Raw genomic sequence first — 14216 nt, 5'->3', positions numbered from 1 at the left:
GGCCTGGAGTTTAGAGTTCACGAAGGGCAGCCACTTTTTTTTTGTTGTAGCCAGGATACTGATCTGCACACAATAGACACTCAGTACACTGTTCCACATACCACTATCACCCTGAGTACTGTCTTGAACACGGTAGGCACTGGTACAATGCTTTGCACTCCACAGGGGTTCAATAGAGTACACTGCACACAGTAGGCACCCGACAATGTGCCCCTCACACACTGGGCCTTCAGTTTACACTGATAAATGGAGTAGACCCGAATTCTCTTACTGCTTCCCTCTGCTCAGGGAAGCAATATTTCTTCTTTCTACTGTCTACCTATTGATCTATTCCCAGTCTAGTGCTAGGGGTGGAGAGTGGAAGTGTGTACACCAGAGTGTTGTTTTCAGAATGGATCTCCGAGGTCTATTATTCTGTTTCAAGGAGCTTACAGGCTAGAGGGAGTGACAGATATTAAAATAAATGACCGATAGCTACAGAGTGCTGTGGGGCTGAAGAAGAGGTGAGTATCAAGTACTTACAAGGGTACAGATTCAAGTGCATAGGAGATGAGGAGGAAAGAATAGGGGAATCGAGGGTTTAGTCAGGGAAGGTTTCTTGGAGGAGACATGATTTTAATAAGACTTTGAAAGTGGGGAGAGTTGACTGTCGGACATGAAGGGGGAGGGCATTCCAGCCAGAGGCAGGACATGGGCGAGAGTTTGGGGGTGAGATATATGAGATTGAGGTACAGTGAGTAGATTGGCGATAGTGGAGTGAAGCAGAAGCTGGGTTGTAGTAGGAAATCAATTAAAGTAGGAAGGGGGTGAGCTGACAGTTTAGGTCAGTGACTAGTTTATTTATATTAATGTCTGTCTCCTCCTCTGAACTGTAAACTCACTTTGGGCAATTCTACCAATTCTCTTATATTGTAAGTGCTAAGTACAGTATTCTGCAGGCAGTAAGCACCCAACAAATACCATTGATTGATTAACAGATGTAGAGCAAGAAGCGTTAGGTAGGATGAATGTATTGCAAAAGGGATTTTAGGGGTTGAACGCTGAAGTGGCACTTGGGGGCTTGGTATTTACCACAGCAGTGATGGACTGGTCCTCAGTCCGGCTAAGTACTCTTCAGAGGGTTTCCCGTCTTAGTGGAAAGTTAGAGCTCTCAAGTAACTCCGACAAGAGATACTGGATGAGAAGATGCATGGGAAAAAGCGGAAGGTATATGGGATAAGGTGGTAGTGTAACTCTAGCTAAGGGAGCTACATTTCCTTGAAGGGCACAGGCACAGTCAGCAGGAGAGTTCCTCTCTTGGATATGATTCAATGGCCTGGGGATAATAATAGTAATAATAATAACATCTATTAATCCCTTATTATGTGTCAAGCACTGTTCTAAGTCCTGAGGTAGATACAGGTTGGACACAGTCCCTGTCCCACATGGGACTCACAATCTTAATTTCCATTTTTCAGATAAGTGAACTGAGGCCCAGAGAAGTGAAGTGACTTGCTCAAGGTCACACAGCAGACAAGTGGCACAGCTGGTATTAGAACCCAGGTTCTTCTGGAAAGGACCTGGGCTCTTTCTGCCAGGTCATACTGGATGCTCGATGGTTACTGGTTTAAGCAAGGTTTGATCTTGGAGTGACCCACAAGTGGGAGATGCTTGGAATCCAGGAGGGCACAAGCCACGGGCTTTGACTCTTTGGGTTAATGCTGGGTATTATCATATAGATGGAGGTGGCAGGATCACAGCTGCAAATACCTCTGGAGTTAATCAGTAGCCACATCTCCTCTCCAATAACCCCTGATAGAAAATGAAAAGAATGCTTTTCTCTATGAATTCCGGGTTTCTTCGGATGGTCAGCATTCCTTCTCATTGAGTAACCATGTTACCCACACAGTGCTCCCAGACTCTGGGGAAGGGGATGGGAAAGAAAACCTAGATTCTCTTCGGTGCTGGGGAGGGAAGGCTGGTTCTCTCTTCCAAACACAATCCAGACAAGGTGGGGCACCCCACAGGACAAGTATATGATATGATGTATCATAGAGCTGGGCAGACAAACTGAATAATCTGGTCTCAAATCCTTGCCTTTTTCTTCAAATATCTTGGTGATTTGGGCAAGAGGACAGGATTGTTTATTAATAACAACAGAAAAAATAATAACAATAATGGTAATAATGGTATTGACTCTTTGCCAAGCCCTGTGCTAAGTGTTGTTTTAGATACAAGGTAATTCAGGATGACCAGATTAGATACAGTCCCTGTCTCATCAGGGGCTTCACTCTCTAAGGAAGAACAGATATTTTAACCCCACTTTTCAAATGAGAAAAATAGTGGCACAGAGAAGTTAGATGACTTGCCTAAGGTCACGGCAGACAAATGGATGAACAAGGATTAACACTCATGCCTCCTGATTTCCAGTTCTGTGCACTAGTGCTTAGTACAGTGCTTTGCACACAGTAAGCGCTCAATAAATGTGATTGAATAAATGAATGAAAGCACAATCCACTAGGCCACACTGCTTCTCTGCCACTTGAATTGGCCTCAATCATATGAATAACTGTGGCTGTTTGACCAAGCTCTCCTCATCCAAGAGGCCTTCCCAGACTGAGCTCCCCTTTTCCCTCTGCTCCCTCTACCACCCCCTTCACCTCTCCGCAGCTAAACCCTCTTCTCCCCCCTTTCCCTCTGCTCCTCCCCCTCTCCCGTCCCATCCCCTCAGCACTGTACTCGTCCGCTCAACTGTATATATCCTCATTACCTTATTTATTTTGTTAATGAGATGTCATCACCTTGATTCTATTTATTTGCTATTGTTTTAATGAGATGTTCTTCCCCTTGATTCTATTTATTGCCACTGTTCTTGTCTGTCTCCCCCGATTAGACTGTAAGCCCGTCAAAGGGCAGGGACTATCTCTGTTACCCATTTGTACATTCCAAGTGCTTAGTACAGTGCTCTGCACATAGTAAGCACTCAATAATTACTATAGAATGAATGAATGAATGAATGAATGAAAAGGAGCCCATGTTTCAATTGCACATACCTACAGCGGAATTTAGTTTCTGCAGTAAATGGAGTTCTGGTAGAGCGACAGGTCCGTCTAGACTGTAAGTTGGTTGTGGGCAGGGAATGTGTCTGTTTATCGATAAATTTTGCTGTCTCAAGTGCTTAGTACAGTGCTTTGCACATAGTAAGCACTCAATAAATACTATTGAATGAATGAATGAATGAATGAATGAATGACTCTATCCCAATAGAAGTTGGGCTTTGAAAGTTTGAAAGGAACATGAAGGAGCTTGATGTCCTGTTAGGAACAATACATAAAAAATGACTTCATTGAACATGGTCCGGTGCCTAGAATAGGCACAAAAGAGGTGGAGATTTCACTGGTACACAATACCCATGGCTCTAGCAAGTGGGGAGTGGGGACTGCATTTTCACAAAACCCCAGTTAAGAAAAACTTGCAAAGGGGCAGCCCCTTGAACGGATGCCACACATATGCACACACAGACACGCACACACACACAAATCGCTTTTTCCCAGCCTGCTGAAACCAAACAGGCTCTAGCAATGATAATGATGATGATGATGATAATTGTGATATTTGGTAAATACTTATTATGTGTCAGGCACTGTACTAACCTCTGGGTAGATACAAACTAATTGGTTGGACGCAGTCCCTGTTCCCTATGGGGCTCACAGTCTTAATCCCCACTTTACAGATGAGGTAACTGAGGCACAGAGAGATACAGAGACTTGCTCAAGGTCATACAGCAGTCCAGTGGCGGAGCCAGAATTAGAACCCAGGTCCTTCCAACTCCCTGGCCCAAGCTTTATCCACTAGTCCATGATGCTTCTATTGTCATGTGAATGACTGCTAGCTCCGTAACAGCATTCTAACCAAGATGCTTGTGGGTAAGGAATGTGTCTACCAACTCTGTCATACTGTACTCTCCCAAGCTCTTAGTACAGTCCTCTGGACGCAATGCAGCACTAGGTACATATCTTTAATTTACATATTATGATTTACTGATATCATCATATTCATTTCTGTCTCTCCCTCTAGATTGTAAAGTCATTATTGATGGGGAACCTGTCTACCAATTCTGTTGCACTCTCCCAAGCGCTTAGTACAATGCTCTGTACACAGCAAGCACTCAATAAATATGATGGATCGATTCATTGATGCAGAGTACAAACAGTGCTGTGGCAGGACTGGGCAAGCCCTGAATTTGTAGGAGTTTTTTACATTTTCAAAACACTTCTCCATTGATGATTTCATTTCATCACAAGAGCATCCCTGTAAAATGGGGAGACCAGGCCTTATTATCCTTATTGACTAGGTGAAGTAACTGAGGTTCAGAGAGGAAAAGTGACTAGCCTGGGGGTCACAAAGTGGTTTTTGACTTCTAAACTGATGCTTTTTCCACCAGACCATGCTGTTTTCTGGAGAAAATTGCAGGGAGGTAGGAAATACTGTTCTGGAGGCATTTTCTCCCACCCTGAGATTTCAATATTGGTCATATGGGTGTCCTTTTTGATCCACTTCTATTCTGTTCTACTAATCCAGAAAGAGAGATGGTTAAGAAGTTGAAGATGAATCGGGATGGTTTTCTTTGCCTGACACTGACCTTTCTTCACCTATCTACAGACCAATGATCTGGTCCACCGGGCCCCAAGCACCAGAACGTTCTGTATCAAGCAGCGTGGCTCAGTGGAAAGAGCACGGGCTTTGGAGTCAGAGGTCATGGGTTCGAATCCCAGCCCGGCCACTTGTCAGCTGTGACTTTGGGCAAGTCACTTAACTTCTCAGTGCCTCAGTTACCTCATCTGTAAAATGGGGATTAAGACTGTGAGCCCCACGTGGGACAACCTGATTCCCCTGTGTCTACCCCAGCACTTAGAACAGTGCTCGGCACATAGTAAGCGCTTAACAAATATCAACATTATTAGTATAATTAGCAGCGAGGGACAGGGTAGCCATTCACTACAGGTTCCTGAAGTGGAGAGATTGTGGACCAGCCGCTGATGTGTTTGGGAGACAGGAGGTCAATAGCTGCATCGATTCTTCGTCCTGGAAGTGAGCTATTATTTTTATGTTCACTGATGTCCAATGTGATCCTTTAAATGCTGGTCACTTTTTCCATGCTCGCATTTTAATTAATAACGAGGCTTTTGTGCTCTCAGGCACAGGTTCCTTCCACGCATCGGCAGGGAGTCGGGGGGGAGGAAGGGGGAAGCTACCAGCTCCTGCAGAAGAAGGTCTCCCAGGAGTCAGGGGAGAATCCGGGGAAGTACCCACAATCCTTTGTGCCTTATAATGAGTTCCTCAAGCTTTTCCTAGCGAACCGGTCATCAAAGTGAATTGCCATATTCCACCCCAAATTTTGCGCTGCACCCTTCTGTCTCCCAAGCCCACATGAACTAGCTACCATTGACTTTTGAAGCCGACTGTTTTTGGATGCCTAAAGAACTAACAAATGGCCCTAGGTAAACATCCAGCTTGGTACGGTGGATGCTTGTTTCTGTTTGCCCGATATTTACCTAGAGAGAGAAATGTAGTCCCTTTTTCCCACAAGCGCACAGGTCTGAGACTCTTCCAGAGAAAATCCAGCCCGAGGCATGTTGGTAAACCAACTTTGGGATGTTGGAAAAGCTTAAAACAAGTTTGAGGCCAAAAAGTATCTCCTTCACCTTGAGCCTAACATTACAAGTGCAACAATATCTTTCTTTCTAAGCAAATAATGACTGTGAAATACCTGATTCATTGTCTACCCGACAGCTGAGGCTGTAACCCTTGTTTCTGTTCCTACAATCAAAACCAAAACAATAGGAGAGGCAGAAACAGCTGCAAATGCTGGAGGAGAGAAAAAAAAAAACTAAACAACAAAAAAAATCCCAGTTAGATTCTGCCATTAAGCTTCAGCTCAGGAAGGAAACCCAATGGTGTTTGTGTTCCTCTGCAGGCCTGGCAGCTGCCTTTGGAAAAGTTTCTACCCCTTGATTAGGAAACAGAAACTCCTTGGTGTTTATGAAAATAGAGGCTTGATTCATGACCTGCTCAGGTGGACTACTACTACTACAACAACAATAATAATAGTGGTATTTGTTAAGCGCTTACTATGTGTCAAACACAGGGCAGAGCCCTGAGGCGGATACAAGATAATCAGGTCAGACCCAATCCCTGTCCCACATGGGGCTCACAGTCTATGTAGGAGGGAGAACGGGGTACTGGATCCCCATTTTACCGATGAGGAAACTGAGGCCCAGGGAAGCAACTTGCCTAAAGTCATCCAGTAGACACGATGCAGAGGCGGGATTAGAACTGAGGTCCAATGACTCCCAGGGCCATGCTCTTTCCACTTTCCATTTCCTGCATGGGCATGGAAGTCAGAAGGTTCTAATCCCGGCTCTGCCAATTGTCTGCTGTGTGAACTTCAGCAGGTCATTTCACTTCTCTGTGCCTCAGTTACTCATCTGTAAAGTGGGGATTAAGACTGTGAGCCCTATGTGGGACAGGGCGCCTGTCCAACCTGATTAGCTTGTATCTACCTCAGCAATTAGTACAGTGCCTGGCACATTCATTCATTCAATCATATTTAGTAGGCACTTATCAAAAACCATAAAAAAAACAACTCCCTGGCATTGGTTTTTCAGCATTCGATCTGCCTGAGGCCACTGGATTAATGGCCATTCCTCCTCCACAGCAAAGGAGGCAGGGCACAGAAGACAATGTCTTCCTTTCGACCAGCAGGGTCCTTCCACCTTCTAGTCTATAAACCAAGGAGATCGGCATTGAGGAACATAATGAGTAAACTACAACACAGAAGGCCAGGGAGGACCTGTTTGATACAAAAAAAAAGTCAGGACCACGTTTTCCTTTTTAGTGAACTTTAGATTAGAGAATCAGAGATGTAGAAGAAGAGAGGCAGTAAAAGGGAAGGCGGGCATAAGGTGAAAAAGAATAAAAGAATAAAGAAAAGCAGATCGGCCTACTACAAACAATGGATCTGGGTTTTAATCTCGGCTTTGACACCTACCTACTGTGTGACCTTGGGCAAGTCACTTAACTTCTCTGGGCATCAGTATCCTTTAAGCACTTAAAATGCACCCCTCAGCCCCACTGCACTTATATACATATCCATAATTTATTACAATGCCCTTCTCCCCTTTTAGACTGAAAGCTCTTTGTGGGCAAGAAATGTGTCTACCAACTGTGATATTGTACTCTCCCAGGCATACAGTACACAGTGCTTTGCATACTGTAAATTCACAGTAAATGCAATTGATTGATTGATTTCCTCATGTGTAAAACAGAGATTCAATAATAATAATAATAATTATAACAATAATAATAATAATGTTGGTATTTGTTAAGCGCTTACTATGCGCAGAGCACTGTTCTAAGAGTTGGGGTAGATACAGGGTAATCAGGTTGTCCCACGTGAGGCTCACAGTCTTCATCCCCATTTTCCAGATAGGGGAACTGAGGCCCAGAGAAGTGAAGTGACTTTCCCACACAGCTGACAAGTGGCGGAGCAGGGATTCGAACTCATGACCTCTGACTCCCAAGCCCTGGCTCTTTCCACTGAGCCACGCTGATTCCCAGTGAGCCATGCTGCTTCCCAATACCTACTTAGACAGTGAGCCTCATGTGGGACAGGAACCATATTTGACCTGATTGCCTCGACCCCACCCAAGTGCTTAGTACAGTGCTTGGCACATAATAATTACTTAAATGCCACAATAATGATTACTGTTATAATGAAGGGAAGGAAAAGATAGGCACTCTGGAAAGTTGGAGGAGGAGAGACAAGGCAAATGGGTCCTTTCCACAATGATAAAATAAGGCCAGACCAACAAGAACCCTTTAAGATAATGTGATGTAAGTGTCATTCTGAGCCACGAAGATGAAGAGAGACTATTTTACTTACATGTTTTGGGGAGTTTTATAATGGTATTTATTAAGCGCTTATTATGTGTCAGACACTGGGGTGGATACAAGCAAATAGGTTGGATACTATCCACGTCCTACATGGGGCTCACAGTGTTAGACCCCATTTTACAGATGAGGTAACTGAGGCACAGAGAAGTGAAGTGATTTGCCCCAAGTCACAAAACAGACAAGTGGTGGAGCTGGAATTAAAATCCAGGTCCTTCTGTCTACCAGGCTTGAGCTCTAGCCACTAAGCCATGCTGCTTCTCCAGTTTTAGGTTAAAAAAAACAAAAATAAAACAAAAAAACACCAAAACAAAAAACTTACCTCCTGAGGTATCCATTTCCTGTTTAGTTCTCTCAAATTCTGGGTCAGGTTTGACCACCCAACACTTCAACTTTCACTATTTATCTACCCATTGGTGTGTACTTACTCATTTCATGTATTCCTGTTATTCATGACTATTTTATCACTCTCAACTCTGGTATTCTCTACAGTTTCTGTCTACTGCCTATCCCATTGGATTGTTTCACTCAATCAGTAGTATTTACTGAGCACTTCTGTGTAGAGCACTGGACTAAGAGGTTGGGAGAATACGACAGAGCAAATAAACATGATCCAAGTTCATTCCCTGGATGTTCCCCGAACACGCTGTCACTGTGCAGTCAATGCAGTGAATATAATGCATGAAGATATGAATTACTGTTAAAAGTAAGGCAACACCGATATTAGAGCCATTAGAGTGCGGGTCATTTTCCTGAAGACATGCTTTATTTGAGGAGCAGTGTTGCCTAGTGGAAAGAATATAAACCTCAAAGTCAAGGACCTGGGTTTTAATTCAGGCCCTGCCACTTGCCTGCTGTGTGATCCTAGGCAAGTCATTTAACTTCTCTGTGCCTCAGTTTCCTCATCTGTAGAATAGGGATTAAATTCCCATTTTCCCTCCCTTTTAGACTATGCACCCTGTGAGGAACAAGGACTGTGTCTCACCTGATTATCTTGTGTCCATCCCAGTGCTTATCACAGTGGTTGGCACATACTAAGTCCATACCAGGTACCACGATTATAATCAAAAGTGCATAGCTTGTGTAGCACCATTCAAGAAAACATCCAACCAACAAGACTCCTAAATGCAGTTCCTCTGTGCTTCATTTGGGAGACTGACTTAAGAGTCAGTACTGAACGTTAATTATTTGCCTGAGCTTTCTGGGTTTGAGTAATAAGGCATATTCCTCTAGTGCTTCAGAATAAATATTTCATTTTATGAATTTTTTCTTCTTGTTGGCTTCAGGACATTTCCATAGAAACTCCATTGTTGGTCTGCCTTAGTTGAGTATTTCCTAATGAGCCCATGGATGAAAGCAAGCCCCCAGAATACTATTCGAGTAGCAAAACAGATTTGATTTAAGTGCATATTAAAGTCTGCAAAATGCTGTAATTCCTGTATCCTGGAGATAAGGCACCTCTCCTCAAGCCTGAAATGTGAAGTTTTGATACATGGCAACGCTGTTGCTAGCCATTAAAAGCCTCCTTTCTGAGGCTTCGCCTAGTGAAGGTTTTCGCCTAGTGACCAGGAGCATGCAGGGCTCTCGCACAGGCTGAAGGCAGCGGACGCCACCAGCAGACGCCACAGATGGGCTTGGAGGGGCCGAGAGGGAGAGTCACCGTGGGACCGAGAGACCTTTCCTTCCCTAAGTTCAGCCGGCGGCTCTCAAGGCTGTGAACGTTTCTGTTTCTGGAGACACACGGTTCACACAATAGTTTTCCTTTGATCTGAGCCTTCCCCTAGGGTAGGAAACACTGGCTGGAAGGGCTTTAATTGTTTTATTTTATTTTTCTATCATGGGGCCGACAAAATGGTGAATGAGAAGAAACCCGGTCCAGGACCCACTCATCGGCTGCAGATAAAATACAAGACCATCCTTTAGATGTTGGGGAAATCACTCTGTGTACCCTTTCCTCTGGGATTTGTGCCAAGATAATGCCAGCTTAACCCTTGGGTAGCTCGACCATGTTTCCAAAGTGATTTCACATCAATCCTCCCATTTTACTCTCATAATAATGGTAATAATAATAATGGTTCCTCTTAAGAACTTACTATGTGCGCAGCACTGTTCTAAACACTGGAGTAGATACAATTTCATCAGGTTGGACTCAGTCTCTTTCCCACACAGGGCTCCCAGTCTTAATGCCCATTTTAAATATGAGGCAATTGAGTCTCAGAGAAGTGAAGTAGTAATAATAATATTAATTATAATAATATTTATGGTACTTGTTAAGCATTTATTACGTGCCAAGCACTGTTCTAAGCACTGGGGCAGTTACAAATTAGCCAGATTGTACACAGACCTTGTCCCACAAAGGGCTCACAGTTTTAATCCCCATTTTACAGATGAGGTAACTGAGGCCCAGAGAAATGCAGTGACTTGCTCAAGGTCGCACAGCAGACATGAGGAAGAGCCGGGATTAGAACCCATGACCTTCTGACTCTCAGGTCCATGTTTTACCCACTAAGCCACTCTGTTTCTCTACAACATCCCCTGCGAAGTAGGGAGAGGCAAGTATTACTCTGCCCATTTTACATAGGAGAAAACTGAGTCCCAGAGAGGTGGCCAAATTAGAACCAGACTTGTGCTCTTTCTGTTACACCGGGCCACCACCCAGTTGACGGGACTACCCCACCTCCTAGTGTTCTCTAAATATTCCCCTCCCAATTCCTAAATTCAGTCAAGACACCCCAAACGGGCCGGAATGTAAAACGGGCAGGAAGGCTGCCGCGACACCGTACCTGCATGAATCGCCCCTCGGCGGTGCCAAGATTGGCCACGGTGAGGTTCCCTTTGATGAAGGTGGATATCGACGTCAGGAGGACATGACTGAACTTCCCCATGGACAGGTCGACGCGCTGTAAAGGGGTGGTGAACTCCATGCGGTATTCGTCATCACGCACCTCGCAGCCCGAAGAATTCCACTGGAAAGTCTGAAATCAAAGGTGGAAGTCGCTCCATCAATCAGTGTGGCTATCGAGCACTTAATAAGTGCGGAGCACTGTACTAAGCACTTGGGGAAGTATGATAGACTAGAGTCGGTAGTCCTGATCCCGGCCCACGAGGAGTTTACAGTCTACTGGAGGAGACAAATGTTAACAGATAGGGGAAATAGGAGAGAGTAAGGGTATTTACATAGGGGCTGTGGAGCTGGGGGTGAATATCAAAGTGTTTTAAAGGGTACGCAGCTAAGTGCAGAGGAAACAACATGAGGGTAATGTTGGTCCAAACTGAAGGGTGGATGTAAGGGATGGGGGCTGTTGGGAGGATGCACCATGGGAGAGGGGCTATGGAGATCCTCAAATTTTTCTCCCTCAGCCCCTCCTTGTTCTGATCTGTCTTCGATGACCCAACAGCTGGCACTTCCTCGGCCTCGTGGATCTTTCACCTGGAGACAATGACTTTATCGAAGACATCTCTGTAAGACTCTGTGCTTTGGCTTGCAGCACTGGAGTTCTTCCAAGTGCTCAGCACAGTGCTCTGCACTTAGAGAGTGCTCAGTAAAGGCGAATGATTGATTAGAGCGGGATAGCGCCATTCTACTCCCCACCTCAACATGGCCCTTTTTACATGGCGATACCTTAGGTAAGCCTGCCGACCACTGCTTTTTGATCCCTCTGTTTCTCCCTCTGAGTGCAAGAGCCGAATTTAGTAATAGAAGTAGTCAGAGTATTTATAATTATTATTAATTAATAATAGTGATACCAATAATTGTGGTATTTGTTAAGCACTTGGTATGTGCCAACACTATACTAAGCACTGGGGTAGATACAAAGTAATTGGGTTGGACACAGTCCCTGTCCCACACTGGGGTCACAGTCATAATCCCCATTTTACAGATGAGGAAACTGAGGCCTAGAGAAGTGAAATGACTCGCCCAAGGTCACACAGAAGACAAGTGGCGGAGCTGGGATTAGAGCCCAGGTTCTTCTGACTCCCAGGCCTGTGCTCTATCCATTAGGTCACGATGCAGATCACTGTACTAAACACTGGGAAAGAATACCCAGGTGGGAATTATATACGGCCCCTGGCTCCCAGAAAAGTCACAGTTTTAAAATACAAAGGGGGAGAGAGAAGAACAGAGCCAGCACAACCGCAATTTACTCAACCTGATCCTCAGGGACCTGCAACAAAGAGGTTGTCCAGATTGGGTGAGAAGGCTTTCTCTGAGGGCGCAGATATGGATGGTTAGTGTGAGTGCAGGTTAGAAATGGTAAGAAATGCAGTAGGTCAAGGACACCCAGCATCAGGGAAGAAAGATAGGCCACGTGGCCCCTGGGCCACGTCCTCCCGTGGTCCTGGAACGCCCTCCCTCCTCACCTCCGCCAAACTGATTCTCTTCCCCTCTTCAAAACCCTACTTAAAACTCACCTTCTCCAAGAGGCCTTCCCAGACTGAGCTCCCTTCTCCCTCTACTCCCTCTACCACCCCCCCTTCACCTCTCCGCAGCTAAACCCTCTTTTCCCCCTTTCCCTCTGCTCCTCCACCTCTCCCTTCCCCTCCTCACAGCACTGTATTCGTCCGCTCAACTGTATATATTTCCATTACCCTATTTATTTTGTTAATGAATTGTACATCGCCTTGATTCTATTTAGTTGCCATTGTTTTTACGAGATGTTCTTCCCCTCGACTCTATTGCCATTGTTCTTGTCTGTCCATCTCCCCCAATTAGACTGTAAGCCCGTCAAACGGCAGGGACTGTCTCTATCTGTTGCCGACCTGTTCATCCCAAGCGCTTAGTACAGTGCTCTGCACATAGTAAGCGCTCAATAAATACTATTGAATGAATGAATGAATGAAAGAACCCATCCATGAAAGACTGTCCCAGCAAGTGGGGTCTGATCCTCAGGATCGGGAAGAAATCTGGCCTAGTGGAAAGAACACCGGAGAGGGAGTTGGGGTATCTGGGTTCGAGTCTTGCCAGCAAATACACTTGGCCATTTGATGCCTGGGAGCACAGTGAACCAAGCCGTGGAAGAGAAGACTCACCGAGGGATCGGCCAGGCTAACGGAAGCTGGGAGGGCCAGCAAACCCTAAAACTAAGGCCAGGTTTTGAGGTAACAATGGCTGCTCTGGGGTCAGATGGGAAAGAGGAAGGAGGAGGGGAAGAGCTGGACTTTGAAGGGCTCCACGCTGGCCCAGAACATAGAGATGCTTGAAGGGATCAGGAGAGAAAGAGTGGGTACCTTTCCCAGGTGCCTGTCTTTGGGTGAGAGTTCAGGGTTTATTTTTGAAACAAATGGGGTTTTACCATGTAAGCCTAGAGTGAGATGGGGGAGATGATGATAACTGTGTTATTTGTTAAGCGCTTTCTACAAGTCAAGCACTGTTCTAAGCACTGGAGTTGATATATGATAATGAGGTTGGACACAGTCCTTGCCTTGTTATCTACCCCAGAGCTTAGAACAGTCCGCTCAACTGTATATATTGAGATGTACATCACCCTGATTCTATTTATTTGCTATTGTTTTAATGAGATGTCCTTCCCTTTGATTCTACTTATTGCCATTGTTCTTGTCTGTCCGTCTCCCCCGATTAGACTGTAAGCCCGTCAAAGGGCAGGGACTGTCTCTATCTGTTACCGATTTGTACATTCCAAGCGCTTAGTACAGTGCTCTGCACATAGTAAGCACTCAATAAATACTATTGAATGAATGAATGAATGAACAGTGCTTGACACGTAGTAAGCACTGAATATCACAAATATTATTACTATTGTCCCATACAAGGCTCTCAGTCAAAATAGGAGCGGTAACAGGTAATGAACATCCCCTTTGCAGATGAGGAAAATGAGGCTCAGAAAAGTTAAGTGCCTTGCCCAAGATCACTCAGCCGGCAAGCGACAGAGCCAGGATTAGAAACACAAGTCTCCTGACTCCCAGGCCCGTGCTCTTTCTACAGGCCGTGCTATTTCCCGGGGAAAAATGACTGATTATTCATAAAGGCATTCTCTTTGGCATTGCACCCGACATGGGTGTGTTCATTCAGTGAAACTAGAAACAGTATTTATTAAGCATTTACTATGTGTAAGCACTGTACTAAGTACTGGGGGAAAATGTGTGGATGAGAATTGGACACAGTCTCTACCCCGTCATATGGGTTCATAATCTCAGAATAAATTAGGGTAGAGGAGGTTGGCAACAGACATTTAAGGAAAGATGAAACAACGTAAGAGACCAATATGATCAATCAATCAATCACATTTTTTGAGTGCTTACTATGTACAGAGAACTATACTAAG

The 14216-nt window shown here is 44.9% G+C and overlaps 1 protein-coding gene across 1 annotated transcript in view; it reads right to left on the bottom strand.

Annotated features, from left to right (window-relative positions):
* Positions 1 to 14216, bottom strand: part of MET (MET proto-oncogene, receptor tyrosine kinase) — a 119860-nt gene that overhangs the window by 68362 nt on the left and 37282 nt on the right. The window contains 1 exon segment of the mRNA NM_001242736.1: positions 10716 to 10907. Within this exon segment, the coding sequence (NP_001229665.1) occupies positions 10716 to 10907 (192 nt within the window).

This window comes from Ornithorhynchus anatinus, chromosome 10 (assembly GCF_004115215.2).
Source record: "Ornithorhynchus anatinus isolate Pmale09 chromosome 10, mOrnAna1.pri.v4, whole genome shotgun sequence".
In the NCBI taxonomy this organism is placed as follows: domain Eukaryota; kingdom Metazoa; phylum Chordata; class Mammalia; order Monotremata; family Ornithorhynchidae; genus Ornithorhynchus; species Ornithorhynchus anatinus.
The sequence above is the reverse complement of the archived record's forward strand: the minus strand, read 5'-3'. Positions and strand labels throughout refer to the sequence as shown.